Source organism: Etheostoma spectabile, chromosome 16, assembly GCF_008692095.1.
Source record: "Etheostoma spectabile isolate EspeVRDwgs_2016 chromosome 16, UIUC_Espe_1.0, whole genome shotgun sequence".
Lineage (NCBI taxonomy): Eukaryota > Metazoa > Chordata > Actinopteri > Perciformes > Percidae > Etheostoma > Etheostoma spectabile.
This window is the reverse complement of record NC_045748.1, coordinates 12,917,920-12,936,291: the sequence shown is the minus strand read 5'-3', so window position 1 is coordinate 12,936,291 and position 18,372 is coordinate 12,917,920. Positions and strand designations below refer to the sequence as shown.

Below are 18,372 nucleotides of genomic sequence, written 5' to 3'. Positions count from 1 at the left end.
TACTTTGGACAGCACAAGGAAGTCCTTAGTATTCTGTACACTCACGCAAACACACAAGCAAGAGATGTGAAATTAAGCCCAACGCAGGAGGCCTAAAGGTTAATCTCACCAGGATTCAACTGGACATGAGAGTAGTAAGTGAGAATGGGCCCTGGTTTACCTCAGAGAGTCACACTTCTCATTTCCTAATGTTTTGAGGGAAGCTGTGTAAAATAAGGAAGTGCTCCAGTGTTTCAGAGGAAGTATTTCACCTCTAACAGAAAATGGGAATTGTGGCGCCTTGAAAGTCAAACAAATGTAGAAATAAAGCATTTATTTTCCAACTGCAGTTAAGACCCTGACCTTCAAATTCCTGTTTGATAAGAAGGATCTTATTCAGTAACGAAAATATGTCGATAGATATGCTACATAAAGCCTTTTTATAACACACAGCAGCAGACATGGTGATGTCATTGTTAGTGTGGAGCATTCTTTCAACCAAATATTTGTCTCCATAACAACATAACTAAAAAAAATACCCAGCATCCCATACGGACTGTATCAACAAATCTTCCATGTCTACAATGATTAACAAACTACGCTGACACTCTTCTCCGAACAGCTCGATTAGATTCACAAGATCCTGTCGGAGGATAAAGATCTGCAAACCACAAACAAGAAACATGAGCTCATTCACTTTCAAACACAATTAAAAAGACTGCATCGTGACAAACAGCCATCTGGGATAAAGGTAGGCAGATGTTCTGCAGTGTTGTCTCTGTGTTTAAATCCATACAGTGCAGAGATGCACAAGGCTCTCTCCTGTTCAACACAGGGAAGAGAAGACACTAGGGCTACACAATCCATCGCAATTTTATGAAAATCGAGATGTGAACTAGCGCGATATCCAAATCGCAGGGGGGGGCGCAATATTTGTTAAAGGCAAACTATGTGTAAAACCATTCTAAAATAAAGAACTGTGGTGCTGCAGAGAAGTCCCAGCCTACAAATTGTATCCTACAGACTAAAGAAAAAATCTTTGTTTGGTAAAAATACTCTCAAAAAAATCCCACTTCGATCTATTTTAGCTCTTCTTCTTTTTGAATTTTCAATGAAAATGAGAATGATACAAAAACGTTCATTCCCTCCAATATTGTGAATCGTATTGCAATCACAATATCAGTCAAAATAACCGCAATTAGATATTTTTTCTAATATGGTGCAGCCCTAGTAGACACTCACAGTCATCAAGTAGGGTTGGGCAACACCATTACAACATCCAAACTGACTATTTTTAGGAAGATATTTGACTGTCCACTTGCAGTTGCACTTGTAAAATCAATTCTCGTTCTCATACAATTGACAGTACAATGTAGTAAAAATTGATTACTGCATTTTAACCCACTCTAAGGATTCCTCGTAACTGCTACTTCCTTGGCAAATCATGTCTCTACCTTTCCAGTTCCATCTTTGTAGTGAGCTGAGGTGAGACAGACATGCTCTGATGGGGCTGAATGTAACATACACCCTGTGTGACTCACAAGCTGTAAACATTCATAAATGATGTAATAAGTTTGGAGCAAAGACATGACGTGAAAGAGATGACATTCAACAAACATCCTCTGCTGTCTGACAACTAAGAGAGGAATGAAAGCTCTAGCACCACATTTGTACGTTTGAGTTTACTTGTGCACATGTGCGTCTGTGCGCACACACAAATTCTAACTGATCTGTTAGTCATTTATTGACGTGACTTGTTTCATAGGAATGTGCACCTGCAGTCCTGTGCAGTTGTCAACACACATTTAATCATTGGGTACTAGAAAGAGCCACAAGTCATACAAGATCTGGAGACTGGAGAGATGATTAAACCACATGAGAGCTCCACTGACTTTTCCCCTCATGTTTAGACCATTAGGTGACGGTTCAAACTGAGTAATATTGCAGAGGTAATTTATACCGAAGTATTCTGGATTCTGGATGCAGCGACTATGCAAAAGATCCAACGATCGATTCTCCCTCTCAGCTTTCCACTCTACACAAGAAGGCATGTGAGACACATTGTTATCCCACTGTGGCTCTCCTCTCTGCCTCCTAAGAGAGAAATGAGGACAATGTCCACTGCCAAACCCACCTAAAGACGCCTTATAGTGCATTATAGTTTTCAGCTGACTTTTCACTAAACCTAATGCTTATTTTGCTGGCTCTGCCAGCTGAAGGAGATGTATTCATTTCATAATTCTTTTGGAGCTGGTTGAACATGTCACATCGCAGCAGGACAAGACAGATTGAACTTTCCCCAACAACGAATTATATAATTATTTTGTGTGCTGCGGGTGCAAGTGGATACAAAAGAGAACACACTGAACTAACCCTCAAGTGGACTTACAGTAACACATCTTGATGTTTACAGTAATCACAGTATAGTTACATCTATAAATGTAAAAGTGCTACAGTGAATGATAAGTCTCTGGAGGTCTTCATCAGTCCTGATTAGAGAGGATACCTACTGTAAATCCTGTGTTCAGGGGCCTGGAGAGGGCAGCAGTTTGCTGACCGAACACCTTTTTAAAATTCCTTAGCACAACCACAGCTCTTTATCCCATATTAACCCTGCCTCCTCTACATCATGGCATATTGTACTATTAGGCCATAAACAAACATGTTTTATATGTTTACCAAAGAAGCTAAAACTCTTTTCAAAGCATACTGCACTCCACTTTATACAGCTCACCTATGGCGCAGTTACAGTAAAGCAAAGGTAAGATAAAAGTGGTATACAATGATGCACTTAGAATCCTTTTTTAGTGCTAGCCACTGGTTTGTGATGAGTAAAGTTCCCACCTTCCATGCTGTATTGAGAAATTTTATATACAGATTCATGTGCCAATTAACAGAGTCAAAGAATACAATTGTAACTGCCTTAACCAACCCTGCACTTAGTGATACCAGATATACCGGTACCTCCCAACTCTGGAAACACTGGAACAAGCATCTGTACCTGTTTTAATTATTTTGCATAGCTGTATGTACCGCATGTAGGCATGTATGTATGCATGTATGTATGTATGTATGTATGTATGTATGTATGTATGTATGTATGTATGTATGTATGTATGTATGTATGAATGTATGTATGTATGTATTTGTTGTATGTATGTATGTTTTGTTTGTTTCCTGTTATGTGATATGTGGTAGTCAGCATGTCTGTATGTATTTATGTTTGTGTCTACCCCTCTTGTAATATGTTATGTATACTTTTTTATCTGGACTTTGAGTCTGTAAAATAAAGTCATATAAACAAACCTGGCAAATGACATGGCAAACCATTTTGATTAGGATATATTTTGAGATCTTATGCAAGATTATGTTTGCATAGCATAAGAAATTGAGTAGTCTGCCCTATAAAAAAGTATATCTGCTCTCGAATAAAATCCTTTAAGACAACATTCTTGGACTCACCTCCTGTGCCACCCCAAGCTGAGCTTAGCAAGAGGTTCACCCGGGGAAACACAAAGGGGGGTGGGGAGACTTACAAAACAAACCCCACATGAGGAGGAACTAATGAGGAGGTATCGTTTTTTTCTTTGGAGTGTGGGTTTTACCTGTCCAATAAACTCAGTATAAACCCAAGAGAGGCCGACCCCGACCCTCCTCTAATCCCACTGTCTGGGTCTGCCTGCCCAGCTTTGTCTGACATAGGTGCAAATCATAGAGCTACAACAGAGAGAACACTTAAGTGGTGCTTAAAAATTCATGTGAATGAAACCAGAGAAAAGAATGACGGGAAGCTGGGAGAGACATGGGTCGTGTTTGCTTTACAACCACCTTTCAGAACATCACTTTTTCTAATAGTGTTACTGGCAGACTTTCTATGAAACCCTAAATGTTCTGTAAAGAATAAAGGCCAACGTTGATGGTCTTTTTTTTGTAGCTTGGGGAATGTAGCTTAGTAGCCTTTCAACACTTGAAAAGGCATGCCCCATCATTCCTGAGCGTGTTGAGGTCACAAGTGTGTCTTTAAATAAAAAAGTAAAAAGGAGGAAAATAAGCTAAATGGGCTACACTTAGATGAAAAAATCTTCTTTTCAAAAAAGACACCACGTTGTGGGGTTATGCTATGAAGGAAAGCCCCCAGCACTTTTTTTTTCAGCAAAAGAGGCAGCACATGGCACAACTAGGAGGACAGAGGGGCGTGAAAGAAAGAAACCGGGATACGTATAATTAAAATAGAGGAAAGGTACAGAGAAGTGAAGAGGAAGAGGGATGTCAGAGTGTTATCCTGCAGCCTCAGGACAGCAAGGGGTCTGTCCATGGACACTCTAGCTGGACACTAGAGATACAGATGTTATGCCAAACCAAGTCAGGCTAAAACAAAGCCCAAAAAAACATGCCTGGGGGCGGTGGAGGATTCCCCTTGAGAAGAGCTGGAAATCCCCCTTCTCTTTGTGTTTGTTGCAACTCAAACCAAGTTAAAAATGTTTTTTTTAAAAACTACTTAACTGATAATAATGCAACCCAGGGCTTCCTGTATTTAGGTAAAGTAGCGAGTGCAGCGACACCCATTGAACACATATGGGCACTGTGACCTCAGAGCAGCCTTCTGGTTTTGGTTTTCCACTCCAGTTCCCGCAGCTGGACTTCCGTGACACAAGAGTCCATGGCAGATTTTTTTTTAAAAGTAAGTACTATTTTCCAGCTGGGTAGCTTTCTCTCTGCTCCTCTAACAACTCTATGGATTTAATGGGTACCACACTCTTATCTATGAATCATGCGCTGCAGGTCCACCGCTCCTCCAAATGTCCTTATAATGGTGACGAAAGTGACTTATAAAAATAGTATGTGGTGCACCCATCTTTTGAAAGATGGTTTCTAAAAGAGAGAAATAAGCCTGCAATGATAGAGTAATGATGACTCTGTGCTATAAAAAGGACTCATTCAGTCATGTTCTGCACCTCTGGCGAGCCTTTGGTGGTATCTATATTTACTCAGCGATGACCTCACTCCATGCAGAATAGAGCATGCAGAGGGAATGGGCTGCTTAATGTCTTCTATTCCAGTTTTCCTTCACAGAAATTCATGTTTCATTTAAAGCACTGGCATGGGGAGAATGATAAGATGATAAACACCTAGAAATAAGACATTGGTTATGGAAAGAGCACAATCAAGAGTGAATATAAAATTGATCTCACTGATTTTCTCTCAGCTTTGAGGTCCTGAAGGTAGCGCGAAAGCTCGGTGATGATTTGAGATGTCAGGTTCTCCGCTATAACTTCATGTTGACCCGCATAGTCATTTAACTCATTAAGCGATGTCAGGAAGGCTCGACAGAAGGTGTACCTGGTGAGACACAGGAAGTGCTGTTGGTGTAGTGTAGCAAAGACAGAGGCAAAACACAGTCATTTTGTTCAGAAATGGTATAGCAGTTTGGATTTGGTTTGGAAAAGATCTGTAATTCTAAAAGGAAACATGTAAATGGAATAGTTTGACATTTTGGGAAATACTGTTTTCTGGCAGAGAGTAAGGTGAGGTCCAAAGCTACAGCTAACATCTGGTTAGCTTAGCATAAAGACTTGGAACAGTAGGAAACAGCTAGCCTGGCTAGGGTACGTGTAAACATTCCCTTAATCTATTCTACAGTATGTGCAAGATCCTTGAACTTACTTGCTCTCTTCCTCTTCTCGTGAGTTCTTCTTGGGTTGATACTTCTTTGATAAATTCCTGTTAGGACAAAGAGTTCAGCCTTGTCAGACATTTCTTGCAGTATCTTTCCAAAGAGCAAAGTCTGCAGATGGTTAGTGCCCCATTCCCATTATATTTCCCTGACACTGCCATTATGGACCTGCCAAAGGATCATCCAATGCACCATTCAATCCAGCAGAGTGCTTTTTTCCCACTACTTCCACTACATCCCCTTTCCTCTCTTCAGGTCATTAATCGTGCCCCCTAGGCATAAGCATGCAGAACCAGTCACCAGAAACAAGCAACTTCTGCAGCCATTGCCCTTGTTTTGACTCTGGCTGTATGTTAGAGGCACGACATGACTTCACCATGAGGGGGAGAAGGAAAAATTAGATGTTATGTGTAGGGATGAAAGAAAATGTGACTCTGTACAAGCTGTAGGTGAATGGATTTTGTTGGAAATAGGCTGCAAATAACAACTTTTATAATGGTTATGACATGTCTTCCAATGTCCTCTGAACCTAGCAACTGTTATGTTGTGTGACAGGTTACAGTACATCATGTCAGGTTTGCTTCACCAAGACAGTGTGACACACTCACCACCCAATTGTGCTGATGCTCCGGTTTGATGGTTACTCTGTCAACAGAACATAATAACATGCACTATGCTCTGATGGATTTGGGTGCTTATGCCTTCAGGATCCTTTGTTTAATTAAAAAAGCCCTGTTCTCAATTTAACAACAAAAAACCAAGTGATGCACGTACAAAAAAAACAGATTGGCACAAACCAGAAAAAACGTTTGAATTTTCACTAATTTCATTATGTATTTTCACTATGTAACAAGGCAACAATAGGGAGTTATAATGTCATTTTTCCTATCCAAATTCCATGTAAAATTATTAGTACACCATTACAAATACAACACTTGTGTCCACTTTACATATCAGAATCAAAATAGTTATTGTAAGTCGATGGTAGCTGAGACTAAAGCACTGCAGTCACTGATGGAATCTAAACGCCTCAGCTTGTACATGTTGTAAAAGGGGGCAAGCAAAATTCCTGCTGAAATAAATGAATAATGCATGTGTTAAAGACACATGTAATGTGTGTCTCGCTCTGCTCACATCCCCCACGCCTCTCCTCCACGGAGGTGTTTGGCTCCGCTGTTGCTAGGCAGATCTATCAGTCTATCTATCTCCCTGTCCTGACCCATCTCTAACTATAGCGCTAGTTCCCCACTAACTGATTCTGCCACAGCCAGATGTCATGTGACAGATTGTATTCACCAGCTCACCTGAATAACATATTTAACACACTTGTCAAAATTAGGGTAGCTGCTAGGACTTAATTGTGGTTAGAAAGTGTATGTTTGTGTATGTTTGTGGACAGGTGTCTGGGAAATGATACCGCAAGAGTGCATAGCTGCCACATACTGTTTGACACTGTAACCGCAGTAAAGACAGACACTCTTTTAACCCCCCACCCAGTCTCTTTTGTTAGCCGGACTTTATTCCCACTGGGTTATGGATTATGCCAGACTGGAATTTGGCGGAGGGGAGGGGGATGGGGGAGGTATTAATGCATTGCCCTGCAATGACTAGACTGGAGCATTGTGCATGTTTACGCCAATGCAGTGGAAGAGGATTATTTGTGGGATTAGTTCAGAGTGCGGTTGGTGTGGTGATAGATATGGTACAAAGTAGTGTTATAGCCATAGATGACGTTCGATTGGTGAGGAATGTAGGCTATTTCAAGTAGTCAAATAATTCTTTGCAATTCAGCATTTATTCAGCTGGTGATCAATATTTACTATCCTCTTATGTACCCTGCTCTATATGCCCTTTTCCATGCCGCCTTTTCACTTGACATAGCAGGGAGAGCAAATGTGTAATTAGTAACATTAGGGCTAAAACTAGCAAATATTTTCATTGACAATCGTACAATGTACTCTCAGTTGATCCTTTGAAAAAAATAAAAATCATATTCAAGTCGTTTCAAAGACCAAGGCAATGTCCTTAAATTGCTGTATCGCCCAATCAACACTCCAAACCCCATATATTTGAAATTATTTGTATATTTAGACCAAGCAGCAGGTCCTCATAATTTAGAATCCGAACAAAAAAATGTTTGTTTTTTGCTTTAGGAATGACTTAAACCGTTCCATCGATTATCAAAACAGTTGCAGATTATTGTTCTGGCAATTGACTTAATGATTAATGATATCATGTCCCAGCAAGCCGGCCTTGGCAAAACAAGATCTGCTGCTATTTTATTTTAATAATTATTATTTTTTTAAAGATTTTCCTTTGGGCATTTTAGGCCTTTATTTCCACAGGACAAATTAAGACATGAAAGGGGAGAGAGAGGGGGGGAATGACATTCAGCCAAAGGGCTGCGGGTCAGAGTCAAACCTGTGGCCGCTGCTTTGAGGAGTAAACCTCTATATATACATGCACCTGCTCTACCAACTGAGCTCACCCGGCCACACGGCTGCTATTTTTTTATGTTTTTAAACACACCTTTGCTGTTTAAATATATCGACAGTGACAAAGCCTGTTACTTCTAAAAAAAAAGAAATCTTCCCAGCCACCCAGATGTAAGAAAAGAGGACTAGATCAAAGGGGCAATTCCATTACTTTATTAGATCCAACAGCCCTGCGTTTAAATTATGCCTAATTTCATGAGCTAAATTGATAGAAAGGGATAATCAGTCAGGCCAACTATGTAGCACCACAACAAAGTAGCACAGTGTGTTACAAACACAGGAAACCCCTATGACTCAAGCTATTCCGTCAGTACATCCTAATTTCCTCATTTTAGCCTTTTTCTGACAAGTGTGCCAATGTCATGTGCATGTGCATGTCCTAGATTTGACAGCAGGCCCTCACTGTTACCACAGAGACTGAAAACATCCGCCTCATCTGTGGAGCCTGAAGTTCAATAAAAGCCAACCTGCCATGGCAAGATGACTCCACCCCTGTTCTTTTGTCAAACATACTATAGACAGATTGAACTAAGACTATAGACTAATTGAACTATAAGATATTGGTATCTGTTCAAATGCAACAGCAAAGCTGTGCATGTGTGTATATCTTTGGGCCACAACATTTGTTAAAAACAATACTTTAACTTAGCTTTCAAGTAATGTATTTTTGGATTAATGTAAGAATTATCCCGTTGTGCATATGAACGAAAGCAAATTTAAGCAACAACAACAACAACAACAACAACAACAAAAACGTGACCGCACATTAATATTAATAGGCCTGGACAATAGACATTGTTTCTCTTAATTCAAATGTTTCAGCAAATTATAGAAAAAGAAAGAACCGAACAACATTCAGAGATCAATCCATCAAATATGAAACAACATTTGGGTGAACAAATTTTAATCTAAATATGTGTCTGTCTTTGAGTGTGTTCTTGGATGCAGGGATATGGTGTATAGGTAATACATGCATGTAAACACAGACAGCTAGTCCTATTATCTCAAGCTGACTTAATTCTCAAAAAGTATAGTGGTAAGGGCTGTAGAGGATCTGTTACAGCGGACTGCTATGTGAATACTGGATTGGTATTGGCTAGTCCCAATGAAATGGGGGGTTGGGGTCAATACTTAGAGCATTAGCCATATTGCCAGGCCTTTTTAAAGACGAGGATTTGAGATTTGGGGTAGGGGGGGTGGGGTATCTCCTACTGTGTTGGGATGCAGAAGGACTTAGGAGATGGATCCTCTCAGTTGATTGCTCATGCTTCTATCACTGCCTTGGAAAATCAGTGGCTGCACTATAACTGTGTGTGTGTGTGTGTGCGTGGAGAATTGTGGGGAGCGGGCTCGACACTTGTGGTTGGAGTGGAAAAAGGAAATCTGGGTCAGACCTGGGGTTGATAATGCTGATACCTACTAGTCTCTATGGAAACACAAGCTCCGCCCCATCCCCCCACAACCTGACTTCCTCTTGCCTGAAGCAGAAGCTAGCAACAGCAGACAGCGTGCATGCACGAGAGAGAGTACAGAAAAGATTCTTTGGCGAAAAAAAAAGAGAGAGGAAGATGAAGGAGGAAATATACATCCTCTTCACATTGCTTTATTTAGATCTGCACTCACATAAAGCAAGTATGCTTATTAATATTTTTCATTAATTGTATTTATACTGTTGTCCTTTGACAACGCACATTAATCAACTTTTCTGTACCAGTGTATGTGCCAGTGTTAGCCAGCCGGCTAATTTTCAACTCTAGTCCTTTTTATATTTTATATATGTTATACTGCTAATGTACTGCTTTCCATACAGGAATTTTCATTTCATTTTTCCCTTTCAGAGGGAGGTCAGGGGTCACGGTCAGCTACATAACAAGCTGGGAAGGATTCTGTCTCCTGTTTCAAGGATATTTCAGTAGGTTAGATCCTGCTGTAGATGGGGGAGGGGGGAGGTTCTTTATCTAAGCAACCTGGAAGGAAAACACTCAACCAAAATCACAACCCTGAACAAAGATCATAAATCAGCTTGAGTACTCACCTAATTTGTTTTGCATAGTTGGTTTCAATCTCTGATCTCTCCTTGACAAATTTGGTGTACTTCTCCACAAAATCGATCCCCCACTGTGTATGCTTCTCCAAATTGTCAAACTGATCCTGCAGAAAAGAAGAAGACGTGATGAACAAATCATTGAAATACAAGGGAGATAGCAATCTACAGTAACAGTATCAAGGATACAAAAACAGTGAAGAGAAGAATAATTAGATTAACGATTATCTCATCTCTCTGGGAAGATGTGAATGGTATACAGCGTAGGACCTAATGCTGAATTCAATGCCACGGTTAATCAAGTTCACATCTAATATTACCATATATCCATCTTAGTATTTGAGAACAGCCTATACACATTCTTATTAATCTTCTAAAAATTCAACTTTTACTCTTTTGTTGTGGGAATATCTGCCTCCCTTTAACCAAAGCAATCAGGCAGTATAGGTATGTCAGTCAATGTGTTTGTTCTAAGCCACTGATCCGACATGAGCATCTGACCTACTCTTATCGCTACAATTTATACATTTAACACCTTCAATGGAGGCGTTGCAGATGTGAGACAAGTGAGTTTTGCCTTGATATCATCATATTAAAAAAAACAGTCAACAACAGCCTACACTGCTAATAAACAAATACAGCTGTTGGGGCTGAACTCATTATTCATGCTTCGTTCAAGACTTGTGAGGAAAGAATTAGCTTCTAGTTGGCTGAGGTTACGGCTTGAGATCATCAGTTCAAAAAAGAGATAATTTCAACTGGGATATTAATAAACACACACACACACACACACACACACGCTACAGCTAATCTTTACTGATGATCTTATGGCTATTTCCAAACATTCTTCTAACGGCAGTGTGGGTGTTAATTTAAAAAAAAATGAACCATAATAAAAACAACCTTGGTGTGGCTCCAACAGTCCCCCATCCTCTCTTCCACCATGTCTGGAGTCTCCCTGAGTCAAGCTAATAATTTTGTTCCCTTAGCACGACACACTAAAGCATGTGAAGTGTTGGCTCGAAAAGATCCAACTGATTTTCTGAGCAAACCACACAATGCACTCTGTGACTGCTTGAAGCATCTCTGCACTAAAAGCACGTTCATATCAAACACACAGGAAGTGGTCGTGGTGAGATCAAGAGTTGCACTTAATGCTGCAGCACTTTAAGGTATCTTTGACTGACTTATTAATAAGAATTGGAGCGTGCTAACAATTCAAGACGATACACTATTGTAGCGTTATTGAAGTCACGTCAGTAAGAGTGATCAAATCTCTCTCTCTCTCAAAAAACAACTTCCCAATAAAGCATTCAAGGACAACAATAGGGGACTTAAAATGAGAGGGACTTTCCAGTCTGCATTGTTAGTCAGTCTCAATGAGCAAGCACTCATCAACTAGCCACTCAACACAAGAATGACAAGATAAAACCAAACAATTGAAATGAGTGAACCTCTCAGCCCTATCACTTGTATTTCTTTTTCTCCCTCTGTTTCTCTGCCCTCAAGACACCTATTTTTCTACATTCCACAACAAGCTTACCTTCCCCTTTAATGCCCCAGAGCATGCTCCCTCTCCAAATAATGTGCCAATTAAAGTCATCAAACAGCATTTGCTTCATTATCAATTTGCAGGCACCAATTATTATATTCTATTCTATAATTATTCCAATTATACTATTATTATACAATTATTCCAACTGTACTAAGACAACTATCAGCACATGTCAGCAGCCACAACATGCACAGAAAGCCCTCCTCTCTTTAACACACACTCCTCCACACACATAACTCAAATTACCCTTTTTTGCAGGGGCACCATCTTATCCAGCTTGTCTCCGTGGGGAATATGTACCCTTTTGCAATATCCAAATCCAGAAAATATACATCCAACTCGCCTCTCCTCCCCCTCCAATGCAGCACGACAAAAAAGGCTAAGGTTAGGTTAGGGAATGCATCCACAAGACCATTTCTAATGTATCCAAAGCGAACCAAGAGCAGAGTAGCGTCTGGGTTTGGAACAATGCCCGCTGACCCCACTCCCAGAGTTGTAGCAAGTAATTCCCAATTCTCTGGAAGGAGGAAGAATCCCAGAAAGCAGGGGAGGAACCAAAGCAGCACTGTGCTCCTTTACACACACATACACACTGACTCTGAGGCCACGGCTGCCCACAGCATTCAGGCTTAATGCTCCATCAGGCGTAAGGTGGAATAAGTGGGATGGTAGAGGAGGATAGTGAGAGAGGGAGTGGAAAAGCAGAGGGAGGGGGCCTGAGGGGATGAGAAATGACGGGGGAGGCGGGATTACTTGGTAGGGGATTCAATTTGGGGGGGGGGGTTGGCACTATCCTACTGCTAATGGGACCTCATAAACTCTTTACTTTACCACATAATAAAATATATATGAAGTAAAGATTATGATACACAGCATGATGAGTCATTCCGAGCACATAAATCTTTGCTAATATAGGTGGGATAGAAGTTGCTCGGGTAAAATGGAAAAGTCATCAGCAAGGCAATGGTCCAGCTCAGAGAGAAAGAGCTGCTTAATAAATGATGAACCTGTGTGGGGCAAGTATCAAAGACAACAACCCATTTGGTGAAGGTGTGTCAGACGTTAGCATACAGTCTTGTTGTCTCCTTGCTGCCATTCCGACTTGATTTAAGTGAGTTGGCATCGTTGATCGGACATAAGAAACAATTTCAACATGTTAACTTGGTCTGGACATTGTATATTACATATTTTACATTTGTCTAACATCTTATTGACCAAACAATGAATTGTTAATTGAGGAAGATAGATGGCAGATTAATAAGTACTGTTAGTAAGTAATAGTTGCAGCCATAGCCACAAAGTCTGGGTTGAAATTATGCAAGTGATGACAGGAGGTTTTTTTCAGAATCTGTGATACAGTATGTAAATGTAAGAAATACAAATCTATCCACTTGCTTTGATTTAGTTCCCACATTTGTAGCTGTATTCCATGCTATGATCTTGACTACAAATACAAATATTTTCAAACCAAAGAAGTAGGATAGTATTGTAGTATTGTATCTCTGCAGAAACTGTAAAGCCACAAGATACCAAGAATACATTATTTTTGGTTAAAGGGGCGCTATGCAGTTTTGGCCATTTCTTCGCTGTTTTCTTGCTTTTAGCTGGCAGGTTTCTCTGTATAGCTCCCCCTACAGCTTCGGAGTAGATATTTTGCAGCTCCTATGTTTACCTGACTCCTTGCTCGGTCAGTCAGCCGTTTCTTCTTTCTCTGTTCTTCCGACAATGCTTTCCTAAGTTTCTGCTTCTTTTTTGCCGGCTCCAAAAAAAAACTCCATCGCTACCTTGCTAGCCGGTTCCTGAATGGGCGTACGTGTGCAATTTGTTACATCGCAAGACCTAATATCACGCGATACTTCCTGACGCTGAGTCTCGGCAGCCGAAAGTTGCAAGAGTGGTGCTAGGGGGGGAGCGAGACAACCACCATTCAACTCAAAAAAGTCATCTAACCATTTCAATGACTCCGAAGCTGTTCAGTTAAGGTAAATTAAGCTAAAAAAAACCTATATTGTTCCCCTTTAAATAAATGTTTTAGTAGAAAAGATGAATTTCAAGAATGTAAAATGAATCCACTTTCCAGTTACTTCAGTTAGCGTGTGAACACTGTATGCAAATTATACAAATATTCTGTGAAAGTTGGCTGAACATTTACTCGACTCAAATTCAAACCGGCAAAGGCATGGTTGTTAAACTTCCTCCTACGGCCCCCTTACTAAAGACTAATAACTCCTGCTTCAACTTCCATTCTGTCATCTGCGGCCTCTGACACCTGACCTTGTTCCTACAGGAGGGAATAAGTGGGGGATCACTTCAGGAAACGAACCAGCCCAACTCTGCTTGTTATTCCAGGACCAAATCCCACTCACTGTGCTGCATGTGCTATTGTGGTAGTACATGAAAGAAAATAAATAGAACAGTGCAGCTAAATATGTTTTTTATCATCCAGGAAATGGGAAACAGGTTCAAACAGAGAACAAAGGAGACATTTAGCAGTTACTAAATATATGTAGGCTTCGCCCATGTGCTGTAAGAAAACAAATAAATGCTTGTTTAAGGTTCCGCCTCCTGACCTCCAACACTTTCTAACTGGTGATGGAGATTATGGTGCAGTTTAATATATTAGACTGCCAGTTAATCTGAATTAATGCACATATATTAAACTACCATTCCAGATCAAATCTCTCGATATCAGCCACACACTGAAGGCCTGTTTACTTGCACCCGCATCCCCACAACACAGAGGTTTTCTCGTTCCTCTCTGTTTCCAGTAGACAGAGCACAAACACTAGGACAAGCATATGACAAAGTAGGGCTGCTCAATTATGGAAAAAATCCCAATTATTGTGGTCAATGTTGAAATTACAAGTATGTAACATTATTTCTTATTGACTTTTGATATTGCAAATATTGAACTAAGACAAAATAAGAGTTTACCTGCAAAACGAAACGTGCAAAATAATCATTTTCCCTGATTGTTCTGTTTTTGTGATCATAAGGAGCTGAAATTGTAATCTTGATAAGAATTCTGATAAATTGCACATTATTGTCTAATGCAGACTTACACAGTAATTTTTTAAATCCCGAGTAGGGTTCAAAGAAAGGTCTGAAATAAATGGAGCATGTAGAATTTCCCTGACCTGCCAACATATTCCCTAAGGACTGATGGGTGTTATAATATAATAATGCACCTGTCAACCACAGAAGCAAGTTGATTCATGGTGCACTAAATAAGAATAATTTGGTTATCTCTGTTTTAAGGAGGATAAAATGCATTACAATGAGATCAAGAACTTTAAAAGCAGACAGATCCAGTGTTAGATTACCAAACACAAAGTTGACCCACTTTACAACAAGGTTGGTGATAACAGGACTGTAGAATCTTTTTAAAACCTCAATTAAAAAAACTCTTCTGGGAACACTTCTTGCTTTATTACAGCCATACCACCTCTGCAGACGTCAGTTTGCTGCTCTGATGATCACAGCAAAAATCAATGTGCCACTAAAAAATAGGGTTGGGCACCGTTTGGATTTCAACAATTCTGATTCCAATTCCAATTCTTCCTTTCGATTCCATTTCTTATCGATTCTCCATTCCAATTCTTTGGGTGGAGTTGTAATGGGTCACGTGCCTATTTTCACAAATAGGAGGAACGTTTGTTTTGATTTAATGGTGGTTTGCAGTTTCGTAAACCAAAACTTGCGCGTATTAAATTGGGAAGAGATGTTCGGATATGAAACTGAATCCTCTAAACGATTACAATGAAGAAACGGTTCTACTGGAATTGTAATTTTTGAAAAGATTCCAAGTAGGAATCGGTTCTCGATGCCCAATCCTGCTAAAAACACAAGAGAAGAAGAGGGGAAAAGGGAGTTTCATTGGTAGACTGAAGGGACAGACAACAGGAAATCACTGACTAAGAAGTTAAAAAAAAACAAAAATTGAAATACAGATGTAAATCAGCCTTGAAAATAAAACACTCAAATCTAATACACATAGTGTTTGATATTAAAAAAACAAACTCCCCCTAAAAGATGCCTGCAACAAAAAACTTTTTTCTAAAAACCAGAAATGGTATAAACTTTCTTTTACCATATTTTTGTTAACATTATTTATTCCACCAAGACAATGTCTTGATAAATAGATTAATTGGTAATGTTATAGTGTACAGATTTCAGATGGATGTCATTTCCAGATTTCATAGATGAGGGTACAAGATTTTCATATGAACTGACCCCAAACATATAATTGTGGCTTTATTTCCATAAAATTATTAATCAAATGAATATAACTGTTTACCTCCAAGGATTTAAATCACACACACAAAAAACAATAACAATTTGCAACTATGAAAACTGGAAGCAGTAGTATGAAAACATTTGTAGAAGGACTAAAGAGATGTTCATAACTTTCCAAAAACTAGCTTTAAGCTCTCACTGCTAACTTTCAAACTTTCCAAACTTAGCTTCAAGCTTTCAGATTGGGTCACAGTGGGATCTATATGACGTCTACCCTCTGACGGGAAACCTGTTGAGTAACAAAGAAAAGCAGATGCCACACCAGAGTGTGGGGGGTGGGGGAAGGAATCCACAGAGACTGATTGGACAGATGTTCTGCTGGAAGGACAATGGGATAAGAGGCCTTTAGATGCTTTTGTCTTTTTTGTTTAATGGTTCAGTGTGTTGAGCCAGGACAGTGGGTTAGATTGGTGGGTAGGGGCTTGTGATGAAAACATCTAGACTGACTGAAACCACATATACCTCACTAGGCTGGCAGGATTTGGGGAACAATATGAATCCTAATTTTTTTGTTTAGAAGTGATATCAAGATTCTCTGCCATGATTTTTTTCTCACAAAGTGTAATGCTTACTGCACACATGAACCATGGATAAAAATTGTCAGTACCAAACATACATTTTTTTGGCACCTATAGCACATTGCGCATCACAATAAGCCTGTAAACACAGAGGCTTCAGTGAAGAGAAGGGAGAGCATTTCAGCGCTTGGGAGCGCTTTGAAACCTAATCTATACAGTCTGTTTAAAACTCACAGAAGAAAGTAGCGTTTGTGATGCAGTCGGCTTGTAACATTAAACGAGAACCAAAGTCATAAGAAAAAATCTAAGTTATTTAAAAATTAAATCGCGAACAGGTGAATCAAGATTGCGATTTTATAATTAATCGTGCAGGCCTCACTGTCCCATACTGAGCTCATTCATTGCTTAAGATTGCAGAAAAATTGGTGATTGTCAGAAAAACTGAAACTATGATGGAAGTACTGATTGGGTGATACCTAAAAATAATTGCTCTGATTGGTAACAAGAAAGAAGGTGGTTTATGAGTGTTACAATAAAGATGAATGAAGTGTTACAGTAGCCTTGTTAGCTGACCAACTCCGAACTGCAGCGAGAATGAGAAGGGTGAGGAGGAAACAAAAGTGGTCTTTAGGCAGTGAGAGTCCTGCCAATTCAAATAATAAACAATTTGCCCAATTGTTCTAGCAAAAATAGCCCTGTCTCATTGAATTAAGCAAAGCGGCAGAAAATGTACAATGCTCCGGAGTTGCTGTAGTAATTATCCAAAGGCTTATACTTCTTACCAGCCATAGCAGACACACCAGAGAGATGACTCAGAGACGCTCATTAAAGCAGAGCCACTGAAATCTACGGTGGTCTGTGAGTCAATGCAGCGCTTCACTGTGTCTCGCGACAGTGGGCGTCCAGCAGCAAGAACAAATATTTAAAGGGAGATGCCAAACCCTCTCTCAAACACACGGCGCACTTTGTCCGAGAAAGTGGGGAGGAACAATGCGTCCATTGCCCAGTGTAACCCATGTGGCAGAGAGGAAAAGGGACAGTAGCCTCACACACACAAACCCGCTCATGCACACGCGTAAACAAAGACTGATGATCATGTGCTTTACTGAAAAGTTGCCCTAAGCTATTTTTCGTTGGGTTGTAAAGGGTTGAGAAGGGTTTATTAGCACCCTGCCCACCCACGCTAAATGACAATTTAACACACAAATGCAAACAAAGGCTAAGACAATGGACAATACTGTCAAAATAAGTTAATTCAGCAATGCAAAACATCTATATCTTGCTGCATAATAGGGCTGGACGATATGAAAAAAATCAGATATCACTATGTTCTCTACCAAATACCTCGATATCGATATTGTAGGGTTGACAACTAATGCTTTGACAAAATATCGTACACACTTATATTTAAGATAACTAATCTTCAGTAATGTGAATATAATGACTAGGTGGGGAAAAGGCAAATAATAGAACAGCTAGAACAGACTGGTAACTCCAATCACTCCAGTTTACTGTAATGCAGCCTTTAGAAACCAGGAAAAGACAACACGTATGTCATATCACTATATTATAATATCCAAAATCAACAATAGCTGATATCTAGTCTCATAACACAATATCGATATAATATTGATATATTGCCCAGCCCTACTGCATAAGATAATGTTTTACATTTTTGATTCAGTCACTAATAACCGAGCTGATATTTGCATAGAGACTTTCACTATCACTGTAAAGGTGCAGTCATTCAATGCCTGGCTATCTATGCAAAACACTACAACACAAACACATGCCCTCAAATAAATGCACAC

At 39.8% G+C, this 18,372-nt stretch overlaps 1 protein-coding gene across 28 annotated transcripts in view; it reads right to left on the bottom strand.

The window, feature by feature from the left end:
• The window catches only part of fnbp1b (formin binding protein 1b), a 61,232-nt gene that overhangs the window by 27,362 nt on the left and 15,498 nt on the right, over positions 1–18,372 (bottom strand). For 25 of the 28 annotated variants that reach the window (XM_032538948.1, XM_032538945.1, XM_032538933.1 and 22 more), the window contains exons 2-4: positions 10,184–10,299; positions 5,644–5,700; positions 5,172–5,319 (exon numbers count right to left, since the gene is read on the bottom strand). In XM_032538948.1, coding sequence (XP_032394839.1) covers positions 5,172–5,319; positions 5,644–5,700; positions 10,184–10,299 — 321 coding nt within the window. Of the gene's footprint in view, positions 1–5,171; positions 5,320–5,643; positions 5,701–10,183; positions 10,300–11,095; positions 11,303–11,993; positions 12,403–18,372 lie in introns of those variants that run through there. The other 3 variants (XM_032538949.1, XM_032538944.1, XM_032538947.1) reach the window with 3 other exon arrangements.